The 22,249-nt window shown below is 41.1% G+C and overlaps 1 protein-coding gene across 1 annotated transcript; it reads left to right on the top strand.

The window, feature by feature from the left end:
• Positions 1-10,518: 10,518 nt before the first annotated feature.
• LOC309703145 (Fc receptor-like protein 5) lies at positions 10,519-21,093 on the top strand (the record flags this gene model as incomplete). Its single annotated transcript, XM_082527855.1, has 6 exons — positions 10,519-10,597; positions 15,644-15,751; positions 19,135-19,188; positions 19,454-19,705; positions 20,079-20,336; positions 21,062-21,093. 6 exons carry the CDS (start codon positions 10,519-10,521, stop codon positions 21,091-21,093), a joined length of 783 nt encoding a protein of 260 aa, XP_082383981.1.
• Between the last annotated feature and the right edge of the window lie 1,156 nt (positions 21,094-22,249).

The following is a 22,249-nucleotide window of genomic DNA, read 5'->3' as shown; positions in this document are numbered from 1 at the left end:
ACTAATTCTGTCAAGAGGAGTGGTCAAAGATTCCACCAGAAGCTTGTGGATGGCTACCAAAAGCGCCTAATTGAAGTGAAAATGGCTAAGGGACATGTAACCAAATATTAGCACTGCTGTATGTATATTTTTGAACCAGCAGATGTGATCACTTTTTTCTGTTAACCCATAATAAAGTCATTAAAGAACCAAACTTCATGAATGTTTTTTGTGACAAAGAAGTATCTGTTCCAATCACTCTATCAGAGAAAAATCAGAGTTTTAGAAATAACGGGACACTCGGTAGAGCCATTATATTATACTGTTTACAAGTGTATGTAAACTTTTGACCACAACTGTATATATATAAGGGGAAGCCCCTTTAACATAAAAAACACCCAGCACGCCCCTGCGGGCGGTTTATCCTTCAAGCTCGGGTCCTCTACCAGAGGCCTGGGAGCTTGAGGGTCCTGCGCAGTATCTTAGCTGTTCCCAGGACTGCGCTCTTCTGGACAGAGATCTCCGATGTTATTCCCGGGATCTGCTGGAGCCACTCGCCTAGCTTGGGAGTCACCGCACCTAGTGCTCCGATTACCACGGGGACCACCATTACCTTCACCCTCCACATCCTCTCGAGCTCTTCTCTGAGCCCTTGGTATTTCTCCAGCTTCTCGTGTTCCTTCTTCCTGATATTGCTGTCATTCGGAACCGCTACATCGATCACTACGGCCGTCTTCTTCTGTTTGTCTACCACCACTATGTCCGGTTGGTTAGCCACCACCATTTTGTCCGTCTGTATCTGGAAGTCCCACAGGATCTTAGCTCGGTGATTCTCCACCACCCTTGGGGGCGTCTCCCATTTTGACCTCGGGACTTCCAGGTTATACTCGGCACAGATGTTCCTGTACACTATGCCGGCCACTTGGTTATGGCATTCCATGTATGCCTTGCCTGCTAGCATCTTGCACCCTGCTGTTATGTGCTGGATTGTCTCTGGGGCATCTTTACACAGCCTGCACCTGGGGTCTTGCCTGGTGTGATAGACCCCAGCCTCTATGGATCTTGTACTCAGAGCTTGTTCTTGTGCTGCCATGATTAGTGCCTCTGTGCTTTCTTTCAGTCCAGCTTTGTCCAGCCACTGGTAGGATTTCTGGATATCAGCCACCTCCTCTATCTGCCGGTGGTACATACCGTGCAGGGGCCTGTCCTTCCATGATGGTTCCTCGTCTCCCTCCTCTTTCTTGGGTTTCTGCTGCCTGAGGTATTCACTGAGCACTCGGTCAGTTGGGGCCATCTTCCCAATGTATTCTTGGATGTTCGTTGTCTCATCCTGGACTGTGGTGCTGACACTCACCAGTCCCCGGCCCCCTTCCTTCCGCTTAGCGTACAGCCTCAGGGTGCTGGACTTGGGGTGAAACCCTCCATGCATGGTAAGGAGCTTTCTTGTCTTTATGTCAGTGGCTTCTATCTCCTCCTTTGGCCAGCCTATTACCCCAGCAGGGTACCTGATCATGGGCAGGGCGTACGTGTTGATGGCCCGGATCTTGTTCTTACCATTCAGCTGACTCCTCAGGACTTGCCTGACCCTCTGCAGGTACTTGGTGGTTGCAGCCTTTCTAGCGGCCTCTTCATGGTTCCCATTTGCCTGCGGGATCCCCAGGTACTTGTAACTGTCCTCTATGTCTGCAATGTTGCCTTCTGGTAGTTCAATCCCCTCAGTTCTGACTACCTTCCCTCTCTTTGTTACCATCCGACTACACTCCTCCAGTCCGAACGACATTCCAATGTCATTGCTGTATAGGCTGGTAGTGTGGATCAGTGAATTGATGTCTCGTTCACTCTTGGCATACAGCTTGATGTCATCCATGTACAGGAGGTGGCTGACAACTGCTCCGTTCCGTAGTCGGTATCCGTAGCCAGTCTTGTTAATGATCTCACTGAGGGGGTTCAGGCCTATGCAGAACAGCAGTGGGGACAGAGCATCTCCTTGGTAGATCCCGCACTTGATGGTGACTTGTGCTATGGGCTTGGAGTTGGCCTCTAGTGTTGTACGCCACATCCCCATTGAGTTCCTGATGAAGGCTCTTAGGGTCCCATTGATCTTGTACAATTCTAGGCATTCCAGTATCCAGCTGTGGGGCATTGAGTCATAGGCCTTCTTGTAATCAATCCAGGCAGTGCACAGGTTGGTCAGTCTGGTCTTGCAGTCTCGGCTGACTGTTCTGTCTACCAGTAGCTGGTGTTTTGCGCCTCTGGTATTCTTGCCAATTCCTTTCTGTGTCCCACTCATGTATTGACCCATGTGCCTGTTCATCTTAGCCGATATGATGCCTGACAGGAGCTTCCATGTAGTACTGAGGCAGGTTATTGGTCGGTAGTTGGAGGGGACCGGTCCCTTCTTGGGGTCCTTGGGGATCAGGACCGTCCGACCTTTGGTTAGCCATTCCGGGTGTCTCTCGTTAACTAGCAGCTGGTTCATTTGTGCTGCCAGACGCTCGTGGAGTGCAGTCAGCTTCTTTAGCCAGTAGGCGTGAACCATGTCGGGCCCTGGTGCTGTCCAACTCTTCATACTAGAGACCCTTTCTTGGATATCTGCCACTGTGATGGTTACTGGACCCTGTTCAGGGAGGTGGCTGTGGTCTGCCCTCAGATCCACTAGCCACTGAGCATTGCCGTTATAGGTTGCGTCCTTCTCCCATATGCTCTTCCAGTATTGCTCCGTCTCCAGCCTTGGTGGTGCTGTTCTCTTATTATTGTTCCCTTGCCACTGAGAGTACACCTTTGCTGGTTCTATGGAGAACAGCTGGTTTATTCTCCTGCCTTCTATCTCTCTGGTGTACCTCCTCAAGCGGCTGGCCAAGGCTGTGAGTCTTTGCTTGGCAGTTTCCAAGGCCTCAGGTATGGACAGCTTGCTGTATTTCTTATGCACCTCCTTTGTCTGCCCTCTAGCCTCCTTCTCCATGGAGGGTACTGCCCCTTGTGGCTGTTCAACTTGTAGCCAAGCATCTCACTGATCACTGCTGCCGTATTGTAGATCAGCTTGTTAGTGTCGGTAACGGTGGTTGTAGGTATTGTCCGTAATGCTGCATTAACATCATCTAGCAGACCTTCTGAGGGTACTTCACGTAATCTTGGTAACCGGCTACGGGGGATCCAGGTTTCAAGCTTGGCCATTATCCTATTTTTCAGGTCAGTTCCTCTCGCACTCAACGATCCTTCTCCTATCGCACTTGGGGCTATGTACCCAATCTCGGGTGGGGGTGATGATATCTCCCCCCTGACCTGGCGTCCTGACTCCTCCTTGCCGTAGCATTTGTGTTGTACCTCATCAATCTCTAGCTGTGAGAGCAGTCCCTTCTTTCGAATGTTGGAACACTGAGCTACTAGTTGTTTCGCCGTCATTGTGGATGTTGGGTATCGAAGAATCCATAGGTCCGTCATCCTATTCATGTAGCCCCTTCTGCCGGGGTTACTTGCGTAGTAGCATTCCAACAACGCCCTGTTTTCATCTCTTGCCCACCGATGCCTTCCAAGGAAGAAGGAAGGTAAAAAAAAAGCACAAAACAATTAACTTCTGCAGTGTTTTAATTAATATTGATAACATAAAATTATCCAGATGCAAATGCAAAAGAAAACAAAGACCATGCTAACAGATTGTTTTGCTTTTTCTCTTCATGTCCAGATGTGATTTATGCGGTTGTAAAAATAAAGGAGAACAAAGGTATGTATATATTCCAGCTTTACTGGTTCCAAACACACACACACACACACACACACACACACACACACACACACACACACACACACACACACACAAAAGTATATATTTTCTACATCAAGAAATTTTTACATGCACATTCCCATGACAATGTGAGACACAGTAATAATAATAATAATAATCATTCAGTGGTTTTAGCAAGGTACAGCTCAACAGTGCATAAGAAAGAACAAAAGAAAAAAAATTTAAGCAATCCCCAGCTGAGAGTCTAATTTGCACTTAAAATATGCTGCAAATTTTAAAATAAATATATTTTTATTCTTTCAGCTGCAGACTTGATGCTTAAGATTAAATATACAAACAGAATTTGGAGATAAGCTTAGTCTACACACACATTTGATTTGTGGTCCGAAAGTATAGTGTAAGGGTCCGGTTTTAGGATTATATATTAATGCTTATTAATGTCTTGATGCATGCTCAATCATCCATGTATAAAAAGACAGTTAATTCTGTTCATCTGGATGTAATGTTTTCCATGGCAGAAATGTTTTATCACTAATCCAAGTGACTTCTTCAATCTCAACTGACTGCAGGTTTCCTCAACCTTTTGAACAGTACCTTTGCACAATGACTGAAACTAGCCCACTGGCTGTGAGGTCAGTTTTTAGAACATTAATTATCCAAATTGTCATGACCATTGATCAACAACCATGCTGTTATCCTACCCTGGAACACCAGCAAGTCATTGGTTCAGGTATGTGCATGACACCTGGGTGAAAATCAACGCAGAAGAGCCAACTCATCAGGCCAGGAATCCGCAGTCTATTTACACCTACAGGCCAGTGGACACTCTTTCAATGATAAGGATGTACACATCCTGGACAGGGAGGAACGCTGGTTTGAGCGCGGAGTCAAGGAGGCCATTTACATGAAAAGGGAAAGACCATCATATTCATGATCAAAGAACTGACCTGGTTTCAGTCATTATGCAAATGTACTGTTTATAAGATTTGGGGAAACCTGTAGTCAGCTGAGACTGAAGAAGTCACTTGGATGAGTGCCGAAACGTTTCTCACAGTTATACTGGAAATCTGGAATCTCCCAAAAGCCCAAGCCTATGGCAGCATAACTAAGGGTGGATTCAGTGGTCACCTGATCCAGACGTAACTGGCCTGAGAGCTGAAGGCTCTGCCTCCCAGTATAAATTGAAAATATTAATGGTTTGTCAATATCCACATTTAAAGATAAGCTGCAGTGAATTGTACAATTTAATTCAAACAGTGCAGTGGTTGATGAGCATAGCTATGAAAAATAGTGCTGTTTAACTGTAACAGGCAACAATGTAAAGCTTTGACTGCACTGAGGCTGTGGTGTCTTGTTTGTCCCACACAGAACAAGATGTTTCCAATTTACATCCCCGTCCAAGTCTGCAAGAAGAAACAGTTGTCTATTCTTCTATTAAGTGTGTTGTTGGTGAGACTGGCACTGCTATTGGATTCTTTTTTCTCAGCTGCTTGTTATATTTCACGTCCTGTTTCCTGTATAAAATGTTTATTTCTTGTTTGCCTTATAGATTACTAAAGAAAAGATGGCTGACAGAAGAGAAAGTGGAATTATTACAGTTAAAAACAACAGTTTCATTAGGTATTTTTTTAGGACTAAATAATTTTTATTTACTTTTACTTTTTTTTGACTGAAGCTTTACATTTTACATCGCTTGAAAGCAATACATGAATTGACTACATTACGAGTAATTATTAACTGAGGTATGCTGCACATGTAAATTGTATAATTGTATAATTGTATAATTGTGTAAATTGCATTTTATAAATCCTTGGGGAGACAATCACTAAATGTTAACAGCAGAATTTTTTTTTTAAACTATACTGTACTATAATGGGTTTATGACCTCATGTCATTTTTTGGTCATATGTTTGGCTTGTGTGAAATTAAAATAAAAAATATATACCTATGCAGTGAAACACCAACATCGGTATGCAGATATGTATGTAAAAGGACATTTGAAGCATATGTTTCTAAGCAACACATATTGTTAACACACATTTTGAAATAAAGGTTGCTATAACATTAGCCAGAATGATCTATATGTCTCTATATATCCATAGATAAATAAAGGCTGTTGTACCAAATTATAACAACAACCAAATTATATTTGTATTTTAGAATAAAGACTGTAGAATAGTTGAGAACTTGCAAACAGGGTGAAGGAATAATCATCTCCCATGACCGAGGTATACAGATTAAGGGTAAGGGGAGAGAGGGGAAGGAGACAGGCTTACAGGGAAAAAGGCACACTGACAAAGATTAATAATAACTAATGATTAAATGTAGAGTGTGTGTATAACCACAGAGGGTTAGAAGAGGTGCTCTCTTTCTAGTCCTAGTTCTATGTCTAATATAACATGGAACACAAATCGAGAACCAGTTTCCACTAGTTCAATTCCCTGAACTTGTTAGTTGATTATCAATATATCAGTATTGGTTCCACTTGCACTTGAGCTACAATCAGCTGATTTCAGATTGCTAGCTAGAGAAGAAAAATAGCAGCACAGTCCGTAGCGTAGATATGGACATTACTTTTAATATTATTGCACAAAAGGACAAGAGCACAATTGTAAAGTGCAAAATGCACCAAAGACAAAAACAACTTGACAACTACTAACTAAACTTGCAAGCATCTGCACAGACAGAAAGCTAATGGTAAGCTAGACAATACCCCAGGGTGATTTAACTAATTGCATAACCATCCCAGCCCACCAACCCGACTCCGAACTTCCCCAAGCAGTGATGAGCAGTTAGGCTGCAGCCTCCGTTTCTACCTGTTCATGTTTCTAAAGTACAAATTATTTGTGCCACTCCAAAAACATAATTTCTGTTCACTATAAAGGAGAACATCGCAGACAGCAGGTGTACCACTCCTGTTTCTACCTGGAGACAGCAGTCACCTCATTTTTCTGACACACAACACAAAATAATCCACAACACTACACACTAACTACACAAGACAACACATTAACTACACACTCCAAACATTCTAAACATCACAAATCTCTTACATCTCAAAACTCTCTCTCTCTCTTTTTCTACACTGTCTCTCTCTCTCTCTCTCTCGCTGTCACTCCTAAAACTTCCCCTCTTCCTAAACAACCAAATGTCATGTTACCATATCATTTTTGATTGGTGGATATGGTGCATTTTTCCACCAACACGAAAGGTGTGATTTATGTTTTTTTTTGTTTGTTTGTTTTGTTTTTCTGCTCATAAGCAGAGAGTGCTTGCTAGCGCTGTCGTTAGACAGTAAACGTGACAAAACTATTCAGGAAAAAATGCCGCGTATATATTGTTTATCATGACTCTGGTTTTACGTGGCCTATCAACACAATTTATAAACTGGTATATATCACCTTGTTGCTTTGTCATCTTAAGTGGTCATGTGACTGGATTACCACGACTACTTTATTCTTCCTCAGTCAAACAGCAGCACTCATGCGATTGTTTTGCTCCCTTAGCTCCAGGTGTTGTGCCAAAAAGTGAACATCTGCTAGAAAGTGATTACCGTCCGCGGGAGCGCACGCAGCTGCTTAAAGATGTAGCGCCCAGATTACTTACAGCTACTTCCATGCAACTGATATAAGATGCGGTAAACACAGCTTCAACCGTCTGTTTGTTGAAAAATAGTAACGCGACCGCATTTTCTTGTTAGTAACTGTAACAGCGTTGTAACGATAGGAATAGTAATCAGTTAGATTATTCGTTACTGAAAAAAGTAACAACGTTAGTAATGCTGTTACTTGTAAGGCCGTTACTCCCATCACTGGTAATGACTTACTTGTTCCTGGAGGTAATTAGGTAACGTACTGCATTACTTTTAAGAAAAGTGTTTTATGTCTAATACATTACTGTTTTTTTAATAACAACAGCAAAACTACTCGCAACAAGCAGGAGAAATGCCTCCAATATGCACAAACAGTTGACCATGCAGCATTCAATTAATTTGCATGAATACAATGTCTTGATATGCTGCTTAGAGATGGCGGTGACACAAAATTGAGCCGATGTGAACCCATGGAGAATAAGAGAATCGATAAGGTGATATTGAGTTAATTACATCTCTAAATGCAACCATTTTATTGTAATCATGATGCACATTACATTCATGTTTAAAGGATCACATTAAAGTGTCACAACATCAGGTCAAAAGGCATATGTCCAGTATTGTTTTGTGAGGACAATGACAGCACGTTGGGGTGGCTGTAGCTCAGGAGGTAGAGCGGGTCATCTCGGAAGGTTTGTGTACTCCAATGCATCCATCGGAGTATGAATGTGTGTGAATGTATAGTTAGAAAGCACTTCAAAGCATTGAAGACAGTGCTTCTGTGAATGGGTGAATGTGGTATGTTGTATAGAGAGCTTTGAGTTCTCCGGAGGATTAGAAGTGCTATATAAGAACTATTCACAGAAAACCAGGTTTTCAGGAAGTGCATACAATACAGAAACCACTTAGAGAGCCAAATAAATTTCCGTTTTTAAAACACAAACAAAAAAGACCCAAGTTTTAGTTTTGGTTCCTCATGCCCAAACAATCACAATTTGTATCTAAAGGAGCAATGACAAGAACTTCAGTGTCAGAGAGGAACTATTCTTAAACCAATAATTCAACTCTACACTATCACTATACACTAAAAAAGTTCACATTCGATTTTCAGATATCTGTAAACTTGGATGGTTGGGTAATGTTTCTGTGCACATTCAAAGTGGGAGTTACTGGCAGCTGAAGTACATTTATGGAAAATATATGTAGGTCAACCACAACCACCACACATCAGAAGACAGAAAACAGCTGGGTCCGCTTCTTAAATAAATTTAGTGTTGCTAGCTGCCAAAATGATAACACTCTGCTTTTGCACACTGCACTTCCATTAGCACATTAAACCACTGACAAACATCGAAAATACACTAATGTTAATGCAGCCTTGGGCATTTCTGAAACCTAAACACCACATTCAAATTAAATTCGGCTCAAGGTTAATAACACATAAACTGACACTAGAATGTCTATTGTGACAGTTCACTTACTCATTGAAGCACTAAACATGTTGTGTTTCTTGAGCGAATAATATGGGAGTGGTTGCTTGCAATGATCTATTTACGGCCCTGTCCAGCTCTCCTAGAGTAAATGCCTGTCACGGTCCAAGTGTCGCTTCATGCTACCAGTAGTATTATTAAGCTAAAAAAGTTTTATTCCTACTACCTGATATATTTTTATGGCACATACAACATACACCATATTTAATATGTTTAATAGTTCAGATGCTTGGACAAAAAAACAAACAAACAAAAAAGTAGACAAGAAAATTTATTAAAACGTATTAATTATATCATGTTACTCATTTCAAGCTGTTGTCACCAAGACAAAAAGATAGACAAAAACAATTTTCTGACTAAATGTATTCTCATTAAGCAAAATATCTGCTTATGCAGACACAATGGGAAGCAAATGTATTTTTACAAATTTTTTTGAAAACATTGTACATTGATGTAACAGTTGTTATTGCATTTACACCAATTATGGACATTTTCTACATATCACGGTCATTCCAAGACTGACGTTTTCTTAACATGAACAGCAGCAGAGTGACCCATGAAACTGTGTCAACAGTTTATCAGGATGTAGAGAAGAACAGGAAGTTGATCATAACAAAGGAGAGTCACCATGTGATTGTCTGTAAAAAAAACCCAAAAAACCCTACAACACCCTTACTTATAGATACAAAAGCCTAGATTCCATGCTTAAACAATAAATTATTTGTTCTTGCCAAAAAGAAATTACTAAATTTTCCATCATGACATTAGAAAGGGGCAACTTAGAAAATACAAAACTATCACTATAGAGTACAAATGAGGCTCCAAATAGGCCTCATATCTGAAAACAGATGCAACCACTGCACAGGCAACATTAAAAACTATATGCATGGTAGACAGTCTTTTGCACCTGTTCAACCATCCTTGTGGCTGCAGATTATCCTCCAGTATTTAGCGATGTTATCTGCATTCCCGTTACCCTCTACCCTTTGCAAGCTTTTAAGAGCTGGCTATTAAGAAGCATCGCCAGAGCATGATACTGCTGCCAACATGCTTCACAGTAGATACTGTGTGTTTGTGGTGATTTGTCCCATCTGAGTCACTGAAGGTCGTAACTCATTTAGACTGGTCACAGGTGTCTAGGTAGCCTCTCTCACAAGTCTTTTTCTTGCCATTTCTTAATAATAGATTTAACTTAACTCTGTGCTTTCTTTTTCTTTGCTTTGTTTCTGTGTTGGAAATCTTGTGTAGCCATCTTCTGACTTATACCTTTCAATTCCCTTTTATCTCTCGTAGCTTGGAGTGTTGTTGTTACGGTTTTGCTCCTGAGGACCAACACTAAGGACTAAGGACTACAAAGCTTGAAATCACACAACAGAATTTATTCAAAGTCTTTCACCAGGTGTACGGGGACGGGCGCTCCAGGAATCCGGGAAAAAGGAAACACACTCGTTCCTCTTCTTTCTCTCTCCACTTGTGACCAGTCTCTCCCTCCACACTCACCACTCAGGAATGGGTGCAGGAAATCTATATACAGGAAAAGTGCAAGTTAATACAAAACACTAGAACACAAGTAAACTTGGCTTAGAACTTGTTTTCACTGACACAACAATCCAGCGCTGAACAGCAGACCTCTCCTGGCCTAAATGCTGGCTGAACCTAATGAGGTCCAGGTGTCTCCAATTCAGGGAGGCGTGGGTTGAGGATGTGAACCCACAATGAGTTCAGCCCCAGCAACAGAGAGAGAGTACGCCGAGCTCCAGCTCCGGGGTCTGCTCACTGAGCTCCAGCTCCGGGGTCTGCTCCGGCCCCTGCTCGCTGAGCTCCCCTTTTTATTCAGGGGAGATGAAGCCCCTGCTCGCTGAGCGCGAGCAGGGGCTCGTAAAAAGAATCTTGTAAAAAATGCTTGTAAAAAAAAATCTCAATTATATTGATCATGACTTCTTTTAATACAGCAATAAAAGGTTCAAATATTGCAGGCGGGTGAATACATTTCAGTTTATGCCGAATAAGTAATGATGCTATCACATGAAAACACTGTCGATGCTAATTACATTACAATGAAAACTGGAGATGGTGGAAGAGAAGGAGGTGTAGTCATCTCTGCTTAGATTGCCAACCTTTTTCCTCCTGCTTGTACTGAATCTTTTTTTTTCCTCCTGTTCTTTAATGTAAATTAGTATATGTTCAAATTTTCATCTCCCCTGGATAAAAAGGTCATGAACTTAGTAGTCATTAAATGACCCACACAAAACAAATTCACAGCCTCTTTTCACACAGTTGAAGAAGCGTTGTGGTTGTACTACAGATAGTTTGTCAGGCCGAAACACTAAGATTAAAAAAAGAATAAACGAGTTACAAAAATACGAATATAGAGACGCTGTGTGGTTTGGAAACTCTGCAAAGGGCTTAAGCAGCATTAGTGTCTGCAAAACTTCCCCTCCTCGTGTGGTCACTGTGTAAATTTGTATCTCTTCATATCAGAATTTGCATGAAATCCTTCTATGCATTGTGTTTGGTCAGAACACAGAATTACACAAGAATCATCACCGAAATCATTAAAATACCAATTTTTTTTTTTTTTTTAGAAAAATGAGAGTTATGCTCACAGTTTGGATTCTGATATTTGTAGAATCAATAGCACTGATACTCTTCTAGTGAAAATTAGTTTGATACTAACGATTGAGCTACAAATTATTACAACTGCTAGATAAAAAACAGCAGCAACATCTCAGATGTGTAACAAACTCAGTACTCACACAGTCTAATGTAGAAAAATGTAACCTCCATGTTGTCTTGCTGACAGATCACCAAACCGATATGCAGTTTAATATAACTAACAACCTCTTCCTGTTTGGCTTACTGCTGAAGTATAGAGGTGTCAACTTTCTACTCTAGCATGAGGTCTTGTCTGGTATTATGACCCCATACAGACAAAAAATACATTTAGGGGCCTTTAATAAAGGCAAATACTACAAACTGACTAAAGCATGATAACTCTGGAACTCCCCAGTGCAAAATTAAACCTTTTGTTGCATATTATTTCATGTTTATTGTTGGTCAGGAACAATAACTGCATTATATTATTTTTTAAAGTCAGTTTATGTCAGGTGTATTATTTTCATAACACATGGCGAACAATAAGAACAAAGCAGTCTGATAGTGTTGTACATATTGCTATAAAAATATACAAAATGATCCAGTGACCTCTATAGGACATGATGTGCACACATAGTCATATGCAAGGCATAGGTGCAAGGGGCTCCAGCGAAAATGGCAGTTAAAAAATTGGTTGCTAAACAAGATGATGCACAACTTCATTGCTGTTCTTTTAAAACTGTCTGTAAATGGTAAATGGCCTGTATTTGTATAGCGCTTTTCTAGTCCCTAAGGACCCCAAAGCGCTTTACACAACCTGTCATCCACCCATTCACACACACATTCACTCACTGGTGATGGCAAGCTACATTGTAGCCACAGCCACCCTGGGGCGCACTGACAGAGGCGCACTGACACTGTCTGTAGGTCTAAAGAATAAATTTAGCAGAAATCCATATCTTTTGGTGACAGGTGCTGGTCCCCAGCTGGGTGGCTGGCCTTTTCTGGGCAGGATTGGATCCAGGGCCTCGGGATCTGGTGTCCCTTCTTGCCCGGGGGTGGTCTGTACCCCTTGGCTGCTTCGTTGTGTGTAGTGCTGTAGGTTGGCTCAAATTGAGATGTCCCATCTATGCCTTGGGGGCTGTTGTTTGCTGGCAGGTTCTTTCTGTAGGGTGAGGCATTCAGGTGAGGGAGCACCCATTGCTTGTCTCAGACTCAGTCCCTTTACTGAGTGTTTCTGCTGTCAGTTGAGTGAATGGCAGGTGTTGCAGTGTGCAGATGAGCCACAAGACTTCGGACTTATCTGCACACTCCAGACTGCTCTTTGTGGTGGGGGCAGTGGGTGCTGCCTCTGGCTTGGTGGTGCCCTGGAGCCACTTTTTTCTTCCCTGTGGCGGGGTGTGGGAAATGGGGATGCCTACTGAGCCAGTTGTTATCTGCCTTTCTCCTTCCGGCGGTATTCCTCTACCTATATATCCCAGCCCTCCCCAGCCCCCACTCCTTCATACAACACATCGCTCCCATGTGGGGGTGATGCATGACTGGGCCTGGGTCAGGGGGCTTCGGCCCCTATCCGACATGGTCATGGAGGGTGGGGTTAGAGAGAAGAATGTTGATTTATCTGTCCATTTTCATATCTTTGTGTTCCAGGTGTTGTATGTTATTTTTTTCCTTACAGATGCAGCAGTTGGTCATGCATCATGCTTTTCTATTTGCTCTATGATTTTATTGGATGTGGAAGATAAGACTGTGGAAGTTTCAGGCCCATCACTATGCATGATTTTAAATATGAAAATGATATTAATTATGTTGTGATTGATAAACCCAGAGTCATAATTTATGTGATTTTGCTGGTAGTTAATCTTGCTTAACCCTTTAAGACCTACCATAGAACCAAGTCCGCCAGAGCTTATATTATATTTTTACATGGTGTGGTGCCATTTTTGGGAGCATTTCAAGTTGCTATACATCAATACAACCATTATAGCCCAGATTTTAATAATATGTATTCATTAAGTGCATAGTAATTACATAAATTGCAAAAAAGTGCAATAAACTACAAAAAAATTGAAAATCGTTTTTGCTTTTTTAACATATATTTCTAGTTAGAGAAATTTAAGAGGCTTATCCCTCAAAACTGTAAATACAAAAAAGTTGCACAAAATAGTTTCCTACCAAGGAAATTTATTTTGAGTGTCTGCATAGTTTTATTTTTGAAATACACCAATTTTTATACACTGCAGGAAAAACGAAAATAAATATTATACTGCAAACTTGCAAAAAAGCAGCATATGCATCAAAATAAACTATTTCCAGCAGTGCAATATGAGTCCTAAGCATCCCAGAAACGACACAGAAAGTCATAAAGTCAAAGATAACTTTTAAAAACACCAGTATAGGCCCTGTGGCCCTGATGGTAAAAAAAACTACAAATCCGCGAAAATGACGTCACTTCCGGTTTCGGGCAGGTAATGGCGGACATGCAAAAGTTTGCGCTGACGTCTATTCCAACGTAGGAAGTGTTATGAACAGCTGATCGGATCGGCAAAGCGTGTTTCTGGAATATTATGTTTTTGTTGCTGCAAGTGCTTTTTATGCAGTTTTTGCAAAGCTTTATGTGGAAGGAAACTGTGACCTAGGACAAGCTGATGGCATAAGATGTAAGTACAACTCCTCCGGTTTCATATGCAAAAAAAATTATTGCGCTAGCTCACGTGGTTGCAGTGCTACCGGGATTTAAAAATAGCTACGCAAAACAGAGCGTGCCCGCTACGACCGGCTTTAAAGGGTTAATACTAATCAGAATATAATCAACTATAAGTTTAACCAGGGGAAATTCTAGGTTTAATTCAATTCAGTTTTATTTATATAGCTCCAAATCACAAAAACAGTTGCCTCAAGACGCTTTATATTGTAAGGTAGGCCCTACAATAATACATACATACATTACTATCACCATTTTGACCCCCTTTGGCAACAGTGTTGACCACATGGTCAAGTGGCTTTGATCTCATCAGAGTTTACGTTCCTTGGCCTTCCTTCACTCTGCAGGTGGGGGAGAGATATAGGAGAGGTGGAGAATGAAGTTAACCTGGGTGTCTATTGTCTTGTGTAGTCTGGGAGATGATTGGGTGATGGGGTGGGTACAGTTTCCTCTGTCGTGGGGTCGGATGGGGTGCCACGAGTTCTGTGGGGCTTGGTGGTGCCCATGCGGGCCTGGGCCCCCTGGCCTTGGTGGATTCCAGAGAGCGTGGGTGCCTACTAGGGTCAGCGGGGGAGCTGGCCCCAGGGAGGGGCTACCTGCCCCCACCTTCCTTCCCTTCCCATCCCCAACTGCCTCCTTCTTCCCACTCCACCTTACCAACCCATACATGCAGGGCCTTGGGGTGCAGGTGTGTTAACCGGGTGCAGGGGAGGCATTCCCCCCTCTGTCCCCTTCTAGCCACCAGTGCCTTAATTTTATTCCACAACATAGACATCCACATTCATCACACTCGCATAACACACACATATAGGGCCTTGGGGGTGGGGAGGAAGGTCGGTGTATTCAACCTCACCTCTGGTGCTGGTGCCCACCTCTCAATTTTAAATGCATGTCGACATTAAGGGTTCTCGGGAGGGGCCATGCTGAGACCTGGTGCTCTCTGTCAGAAAGCACCATGCCCTCCCGTGTTTTAAATGCACTTTAGAACAGCACGCAGCAACACCACATATGAGCAGGTGGATGGGGTCTTTACACTCCCCCGTTCTCTGGGGGGCCTCCCTGCTGCTACGGGACCTGGGACAGCCTGCCTGTCTCCACCCCAGGGAAAGGGTAACATCCCCTAGGCCAGGGGTGTCAAACTCAAATACACAGTGGGCCAAAATTCAAAATGGAACAAAGTCGCGGGCTAACGTTAATATTTATTGAAAAAAAAAAAATCTTCCTCCAGATATAAGAATGAATCTTTTCTTATGGACTCAAACAAGTTTAGCTGAAAAACTGAATATGGAACAAGCAAAGCTTAATACTAAACAACATATATATTAGCTGTATAATACCAGTAGGCCAGCCCGCGGGCCAGAGTTTGACACCTATGCCCTAGGCCTAGGGTCAGCCCTGGCCCAGTGGGCCTCTGGTGCACTGGACACTGTACACACACTCACACTCCCCAAACATGTGCTGAGTATTTGTATATGTGTGCATGAGGGTGGGAATGCATGTTTGTGTCTGTGTGTGCCTGTTTGTCTGTGTCTATATGTCAGGTCGGGTCTTAGACTCCAACTCTCTGAGAACACCTCAGACCCTCCCAGGTATGGGGGCCTATCTCCCCTCATCACACTCTCTGCCAGTGCTGATGCCCTCAGACGTCGGTGTGTTGGTGGCTCATTCCCAGGTGCCTGTGGCTTGGTCGGGCCCCTGGCTGGGGGGGGTCTTATGGTGGCTCACAGGACAAGGCCACATTTCTGTCCTGAGTGATGACAAAGGCCTTCCATTATGGTCTTTGTCACCACAAGTCTGGCAGGCTGACAGAGATGGACAGTAACGTTACAAGTAACACGTTACCTTAATCCGATTACTTTTTTCAAGTAACAACTAATGTAAGGGATTACGGTTGCAAAAGAAGTAATTAGATTACTATTACTTTCCCGTAAGCACGCTACATTACTGCATTACTAAACCATCTTGATTTTGTTTGTGAGTGTCTCATGACAATGACATAAGCACGTGCGACACCCGTGGCAGCAACAGCCGTGTGTAGATCAACAATGGATAATATGGAGTGCGGGAGAGAGTATGACCATGCAGCGATTAAAGAGTGGACGTAATTACATTACTTTCATTTTTAGTCCGTAAAAAGTGACAAAAACATTAGTGTCTGCTGTACACTCTGTGTGAGAAGAAAACTTCTTTCTACAGCGAAAAATTTAATTTGAAATCTGAGCAAGCACCTATCAAGCCACCGGGGGAATGTGAAATTCACAGAGAAACCCCCAGATCCCCTCGCTGACACGTCCGCTGAGCACCAGGAAAACCTCCACCGGCCCCACTCCTGCTAAACCGGTGAAAATAGATTTAAGAGCGACAGGACTTAGTGCTGCTGAATCTTTGATTTTATGTATTTTTTGCTGTGTTTTACTTGCATTTATTTGAAAGAGTGAGTGTAAACACAAAAATATTGGAATATGCAGAAAATAGGTTTAAATGTTAAACAAATTTCTTCAAGTCAAGGACAGTTGCATATGATTTAATGTTTGATGAATGCAATGTCCATATAATTAAAAGATTAAACATAATAAAACAAGTTTTAAAAAGAGGCTTTCCATTTGATTCAATTTTATATGATGGATTATGCAGAAAAAATAGAATTGGGCTGAAAGGTCTATTGCTTTATTACGTATTCAGGTTGTGTATCATGTTTTTAAAATTAACTAAGTAATTATTTACTTTTTAAAATTTGTAATCAGCAAAGTAACAGGATTACATTTTGGAGGAAGTAATCAGTAATTAGTTACTAATTACTTTTTTAAACTAACTTGACCAACACTGATTATCACAAACTCTATAACATGATAGTAGAAAATAAATTCCACCTTATCAGACTATCATTAAACCCCTTGAATTTTATAAGGTTCAGTGTTCAATTGATCAGTAAAAACGAGCAATAATATATGTACTGAAGAGTGTAAAATGGCTGACTAACAGCAGAGGGCAGAGGAACTAACAAAAAGTGAAGGGAGAGGAAAACAGCCATTAAGATAAGATAAGATAAAACCTTATTAATCCCTCGGGTGGGTTCCTCTGGGAAATTCGGTTTCCAATAGCACAGCACCGACAGAAGTTACAGAATGTGAGCAGAATATTATATATATACACATATATAAATACAGAGACATATATAAATAAAATATACAAAGGGGATAAATAGAATAAATAGGAATAAAAATAAAAATACAAGTGAATTGCACATTTCAAGTATTGAAGTCTATTGCACCATTGACTATTAACAAAAGGTATTGTACAGTGAAGTGAAGAGGCACTACAGCTTAGTTGTTCCCCCCTCCTTTGTCCTCCTGTTTCCCCTCCCTCTCCCCTCCAGAGAGGAGTTAAACAGTTTGATGGCGTGTGGGACAAAGGAGTTTTTAAGTCTGTTAGTTCTTGTCTTTGGGAGAAGCAACCTGTCGCTGAACAGACTCTTCTGGTTGTTAATGGCCGTGTGCAGAGGATGCCTGGCATTGTCCATAATGTCCAGCAGTTTCTTTAATGTCCTTTTCTCTGCCACTGTCACCAGAGTGTCCAGCTTCATGCCGACCACAGAGCTAGCCTTCCTGATCAGTTTCTTCAGCCTGGATGAGTCCTTCTTTGCTGTGCTGCTCCCCCAGCACACCACAGCATAGAAAAGTACTCCAGCAACCACTGACTGGTAAAACATCCTCAGGAGCTTCCTGCAGATGTTAAAAGACCTCAGCCTCCTGAGGAAGTACAGTCGGCTTTGGGCTTTTTTATACAGGTGCTCTGTGTTGCATGACCAGTCCAGTTTATTGTCCACCCACAGCCCGAGGTACTTGTACTTGTTGACCACCTCCACCTCCTCCCCCTCTATCTGAACCGGCAGTGGACCTGCTCTAGACCTCCCGAAGTCCACAACCAGTTCCTTAGTCTTTGAGGTGTTGAGTTGCAGGTGGTTTGTGTGACTCCATGTGACGAAGTTCCTCACCAGACTTCTGTACTCCTCTTCCTGATTATCCCAGATACACCCCATGATGTCGTCTGCAAACTTCTGAATATGGCATAATTCAGAGTTGTAGCAGAAGTCAGAGGTGTACAGGGTGAAGAGAAGAGGGGACAGCACAGTTCCCTGTGGTGCTCATGTGCTGCTGACCGCTGTCAGTGAGGTAGTCGGAGATCCAAGCGACTAGGCAGGGGTCCACCTGCATCCTGTTCAGATTTTCCTGGAGCGTACAGGGCCGGATGGTATTAAAGGCAAGAAACAGGATCCTGACCGTGTCTTTTCCCTTGTCCAGGTGTGAGTGGGCTCTATGTAGGAGGTACAGGATGGCATCCTGCACTCCGACATCTGCCTTGTATGCGAACTGTAGTGGGACCTGGGCACGTTGTACCTGTGGTCGGAGGAGGTTGAGGAAGAGACGCTCTAGAGTCTTCATAAGATATGACGTCAGTGCCTCGGAAGTCATTCAGCTCATTGGGCCAGGTCCTTTTGGGGACCGGGACGATGCAGCCTTCTTCTTCATATTGAGGACAGCTTTGACTTCCTGTGTTACTGAATGTATGAAGATTAGTTCTGGAAAGTTTTTATCTTGGATTTAATCCTCTAAATAATCTGTTGCCACCATTAGTCCAAGTATCTTTGTTTCAAAATCCTTGAGTTGGAACTCTAAAAATAAACAAAGAAAAATTACAGTAATTAATTATTTAATTAATTAAATAATTTTTTTTCACAAAAAATAGCTAGAAAATGGATCATATATGTGACATCATTAGCATCATATCACTAATATATATTCCATCTAACAAGTTACACCATAAACATCAGAAATAAATTAAACAGGAAGAGGAAGTCCCAACCTAGATTCTGTCTTTGTTGTATTTCAGCCTGGTGCTCCCACAGTCAACAGCAAGACATTATGGCGTTTGCAGCTTTCAGCATCCAACTTTGTAAGTACCGATTCAACCAGTCAGTCATTGATTAGCAATCACATATGTCTGATGCACAAAATTCCATTTGTCTCTTCAGTCACTGATGTTTTAGTGATGATGGCCATACAAACTGGCCACAGTAACCTTGCTGGTGAGTAAGAAACAGTTTATTCCTGATATAAACTTAAAGTTTTAATGCCAACTACCGTTAAAAGTGTTTGAAGCTCTGAAACTGTAGTCTTTAATGGTCTGCATTTTTAACATTAGCAGATCCTGCCTAGAAAGTAATGTCACTGCTCACTGTCTAACAAAATTTGCACTTTTATTTTTTGTTTGCAATGCCAACACATTATGTTGTTTGTTTTGAGAAAAGAAAATTGATTTGATTGCTTTCCTTCTTCATATCTCTCTCTCAGGTGCAGTTGTCGCTCGCTTTGTTCCAGACAGGCTTCAGTTCTTTGAATACGAGTCTGTCTCTGTACATTGTGAGAAAGATAACAACACCACTGAATGGAGAGTGAAGTGGAAATCCCATAAAATAAGGAACACTTCCCACACATCAACATCACCCTGTACAATTTATCCCATCTATGAAAGACACAGTGGAGAATACTGGTGTGAAAATGAAGATGGAAAACGAAGTGAGATTGTGAACATTTCTGTCACTGGTATGTTGAGTGATTGTTATTGATAGATATACGTGTGTGTGTGTGTGTGTGTGTTAATTCAGCTTTACTGGTGTTCACTGACAATATATGGCAACCTTTCTTTAAAATATCTCCTCATAATAGGACAATCAGGATGAATATGAAGCACATTATTTATACTCAACAATACACTAATATTCAATGTGATCTGTTAACAAGAGAAACAAAATTAGGTGAAGGGTACAGAGTAAAACGCATTAACCAGCAGAGTCTACAATACATGGCTGGACCTGCCTTAGTTGTTTTAGCACTTTTCATAATAATGTAATTTTCCATAGTCAGATGTTTACAAAAACATGTAAAAAATAATAAAATGTATTGGATCATTTCTCAGCTGGTTTTGTAATCTTGGAAAGTCCAACCATCCCTGTGAAGGAGGGAAATGAGGTGACCCTTAACTGTAAAAACAAGAAAACTCAGTCAGAACACATCACTGACTTCTACAAAGATGGTTTATCTCTTGCGACCCGGTATCAAAGCAGCATGACCATCAAAAATGTCTCCAAGTCTGATGAAGGACTCTACAAGTGCAGCATTGATGGAGCTGGAGAATCACCTGAGAGCTGGCTAGCTGTTATAAAACAAAGCAAAGGTGATTTAGATTATATATACATATATAGCAGGATATATATATGAGTGTGTGTGTATACCTATTTTCTTTGTTTTCATTTGTCTTTCTCTCTTTCTTAAATTACTTCATGTCTAATGCAGCCAGCACCTTTCCAACGCCTCACAAAGAAACTGATCTTTCACAAAGTCAATTCCATAAAAAAGACATTCTGCTGTGGACTGTTATCTGTGCTTTATCAGTAGCTCTGTTGTTGCTGGTGGTGGGCCTACTTCTTCATAAGAGGCACACAGGTATAGAAATACATTGTAAATTCACTTAATTTTTCCAGTAAAGTTGTCATAATTAGCATATTATTTTAATGATAAGCTAATTTTTCTCCTAATTTTAATAGATCAACACAACATTAGCAGGAATTTCTTCTCATGTATCAGCTGCTAACTTTGATTATTATATATCATTACATTAACTTTCACTTATCCTCTATCCTATGACTGCTCTTTCTCTCAGTATCAGCTTGTTTTTCATCAGTACGACGTTCACACTCACGAGAAGACAGTAACAGTGAGAAACTGCATCCTTGTTCAGTGGAATGTGTATAATAAAATTATACAATAATACAATATAATGCAATTTGAACATGTGACAAAATTAGATTCATATATAACTTGATTTGAGTTTAATGTTATTTTATTATCAATAATAATCATCTTGTTAAGCTTAAGCTGCATTTTCTCTTATTTTGACAGCTTTGAATGCCTACAATTACATAGTACCCTAAGAAGGGAACTCTTGCATATTCAAACCTGTAGAAAAAGACAGAAGTGTAAATGAGAGGTGCATTTAAGATAGTCTCATCACAAGAGGAAAATTCAAATAAATAAATGAATTCATGACATTCAATCTGCCATACAAAACTGATCCTCATGCTATGCACATGTACAGTGTTATGGGTCAGAATTTGGCACTTTTCATTAATATATTTTTAGCATTTTTAAATCCTCATAATTTATTAAGTGTGGAAGCTTATATTCTTTTGGTGGCATTTTTATTGTTTGACCCTAAAGTCCTTACACTTATTTGTCAAGCTTTCCTCAGTCAGGGAATACATGGAAAAAACAATAACAAAAATATATGCAGTTAACAAATACTGAGATTGTGAACAGAAGGTTTTAAACTATTTCTATATCAAAATCATTTGGTAATTTAATAACAACAAACATGTTTGAGTAGTATGACTGGAAGCATCACAGATTAGTCAGCTGGCAATAGTTAGGGTAATCAAAATGCCACATTTGTATTAAAAGGTTTAATGACTTTATGGACATCCAGGCAGTTTATTGTCTACCTAACTTTCCAGTGCTGGTATGTAACACTATAACCCAAACTTCAGACAGGCCTTCTGACTCCCGACCCCCCCCCCCCCCCCCTTTTTTTTTTTTTTTTACCTTTCAGTCCTGCAAGACAACAACATCATTGACCCACATCAAGTGACATATAGTGTGGTCAGAAAACAAAGGAAAAAGAAAGGTAAAGTTTTTATTTGTCCTTTACACTTTGTTTTAAAGAATTAAATACATACAAAAACAACACCATGTGACAAAGTGTCTTAGTGCTCAGGTTTTGACTTATATTTGTTGATAGATGAAGATGATCCAGATGATGTCCTGTATGCCACTGTTAAAAGCCACTGGAAGAAAAAAGGTACACACACACACAAATACATATATATATAGTGATCAGTATGAATTATGTTTTGTACAAAAAAAATAATCTAATATACATGTTTTACCAATGGAAAGAAGAAAAAGAATTTCCAATCTGTTCTGTTCATCCTGATGTAGCATTTTCAGTAAAAACACTGAACATGAAAAAATGTACACGATCAAATAAAGTTTCTGATATTTCTTTACCTGGACGATTGAACATGCATCAAG

The sequence above is a fragment of the Aulonocara stuartgranti genome (assembly GCF_965226115.1).
Source record: "Aulonocara stuartgranti genome assembly, chromosome: 3".
NCBI lineage: Eukaryota > Metazoa > Chordata > Actinopteri > Cichliformes > Cichlidae > Aulonocara > Aulonocara stuartgranti.
The sequence above is the reverse complement of the archived record's forward strand: the minus strand, read 5'-3'. Positions and strand labels throughout refer to the sequence as shown.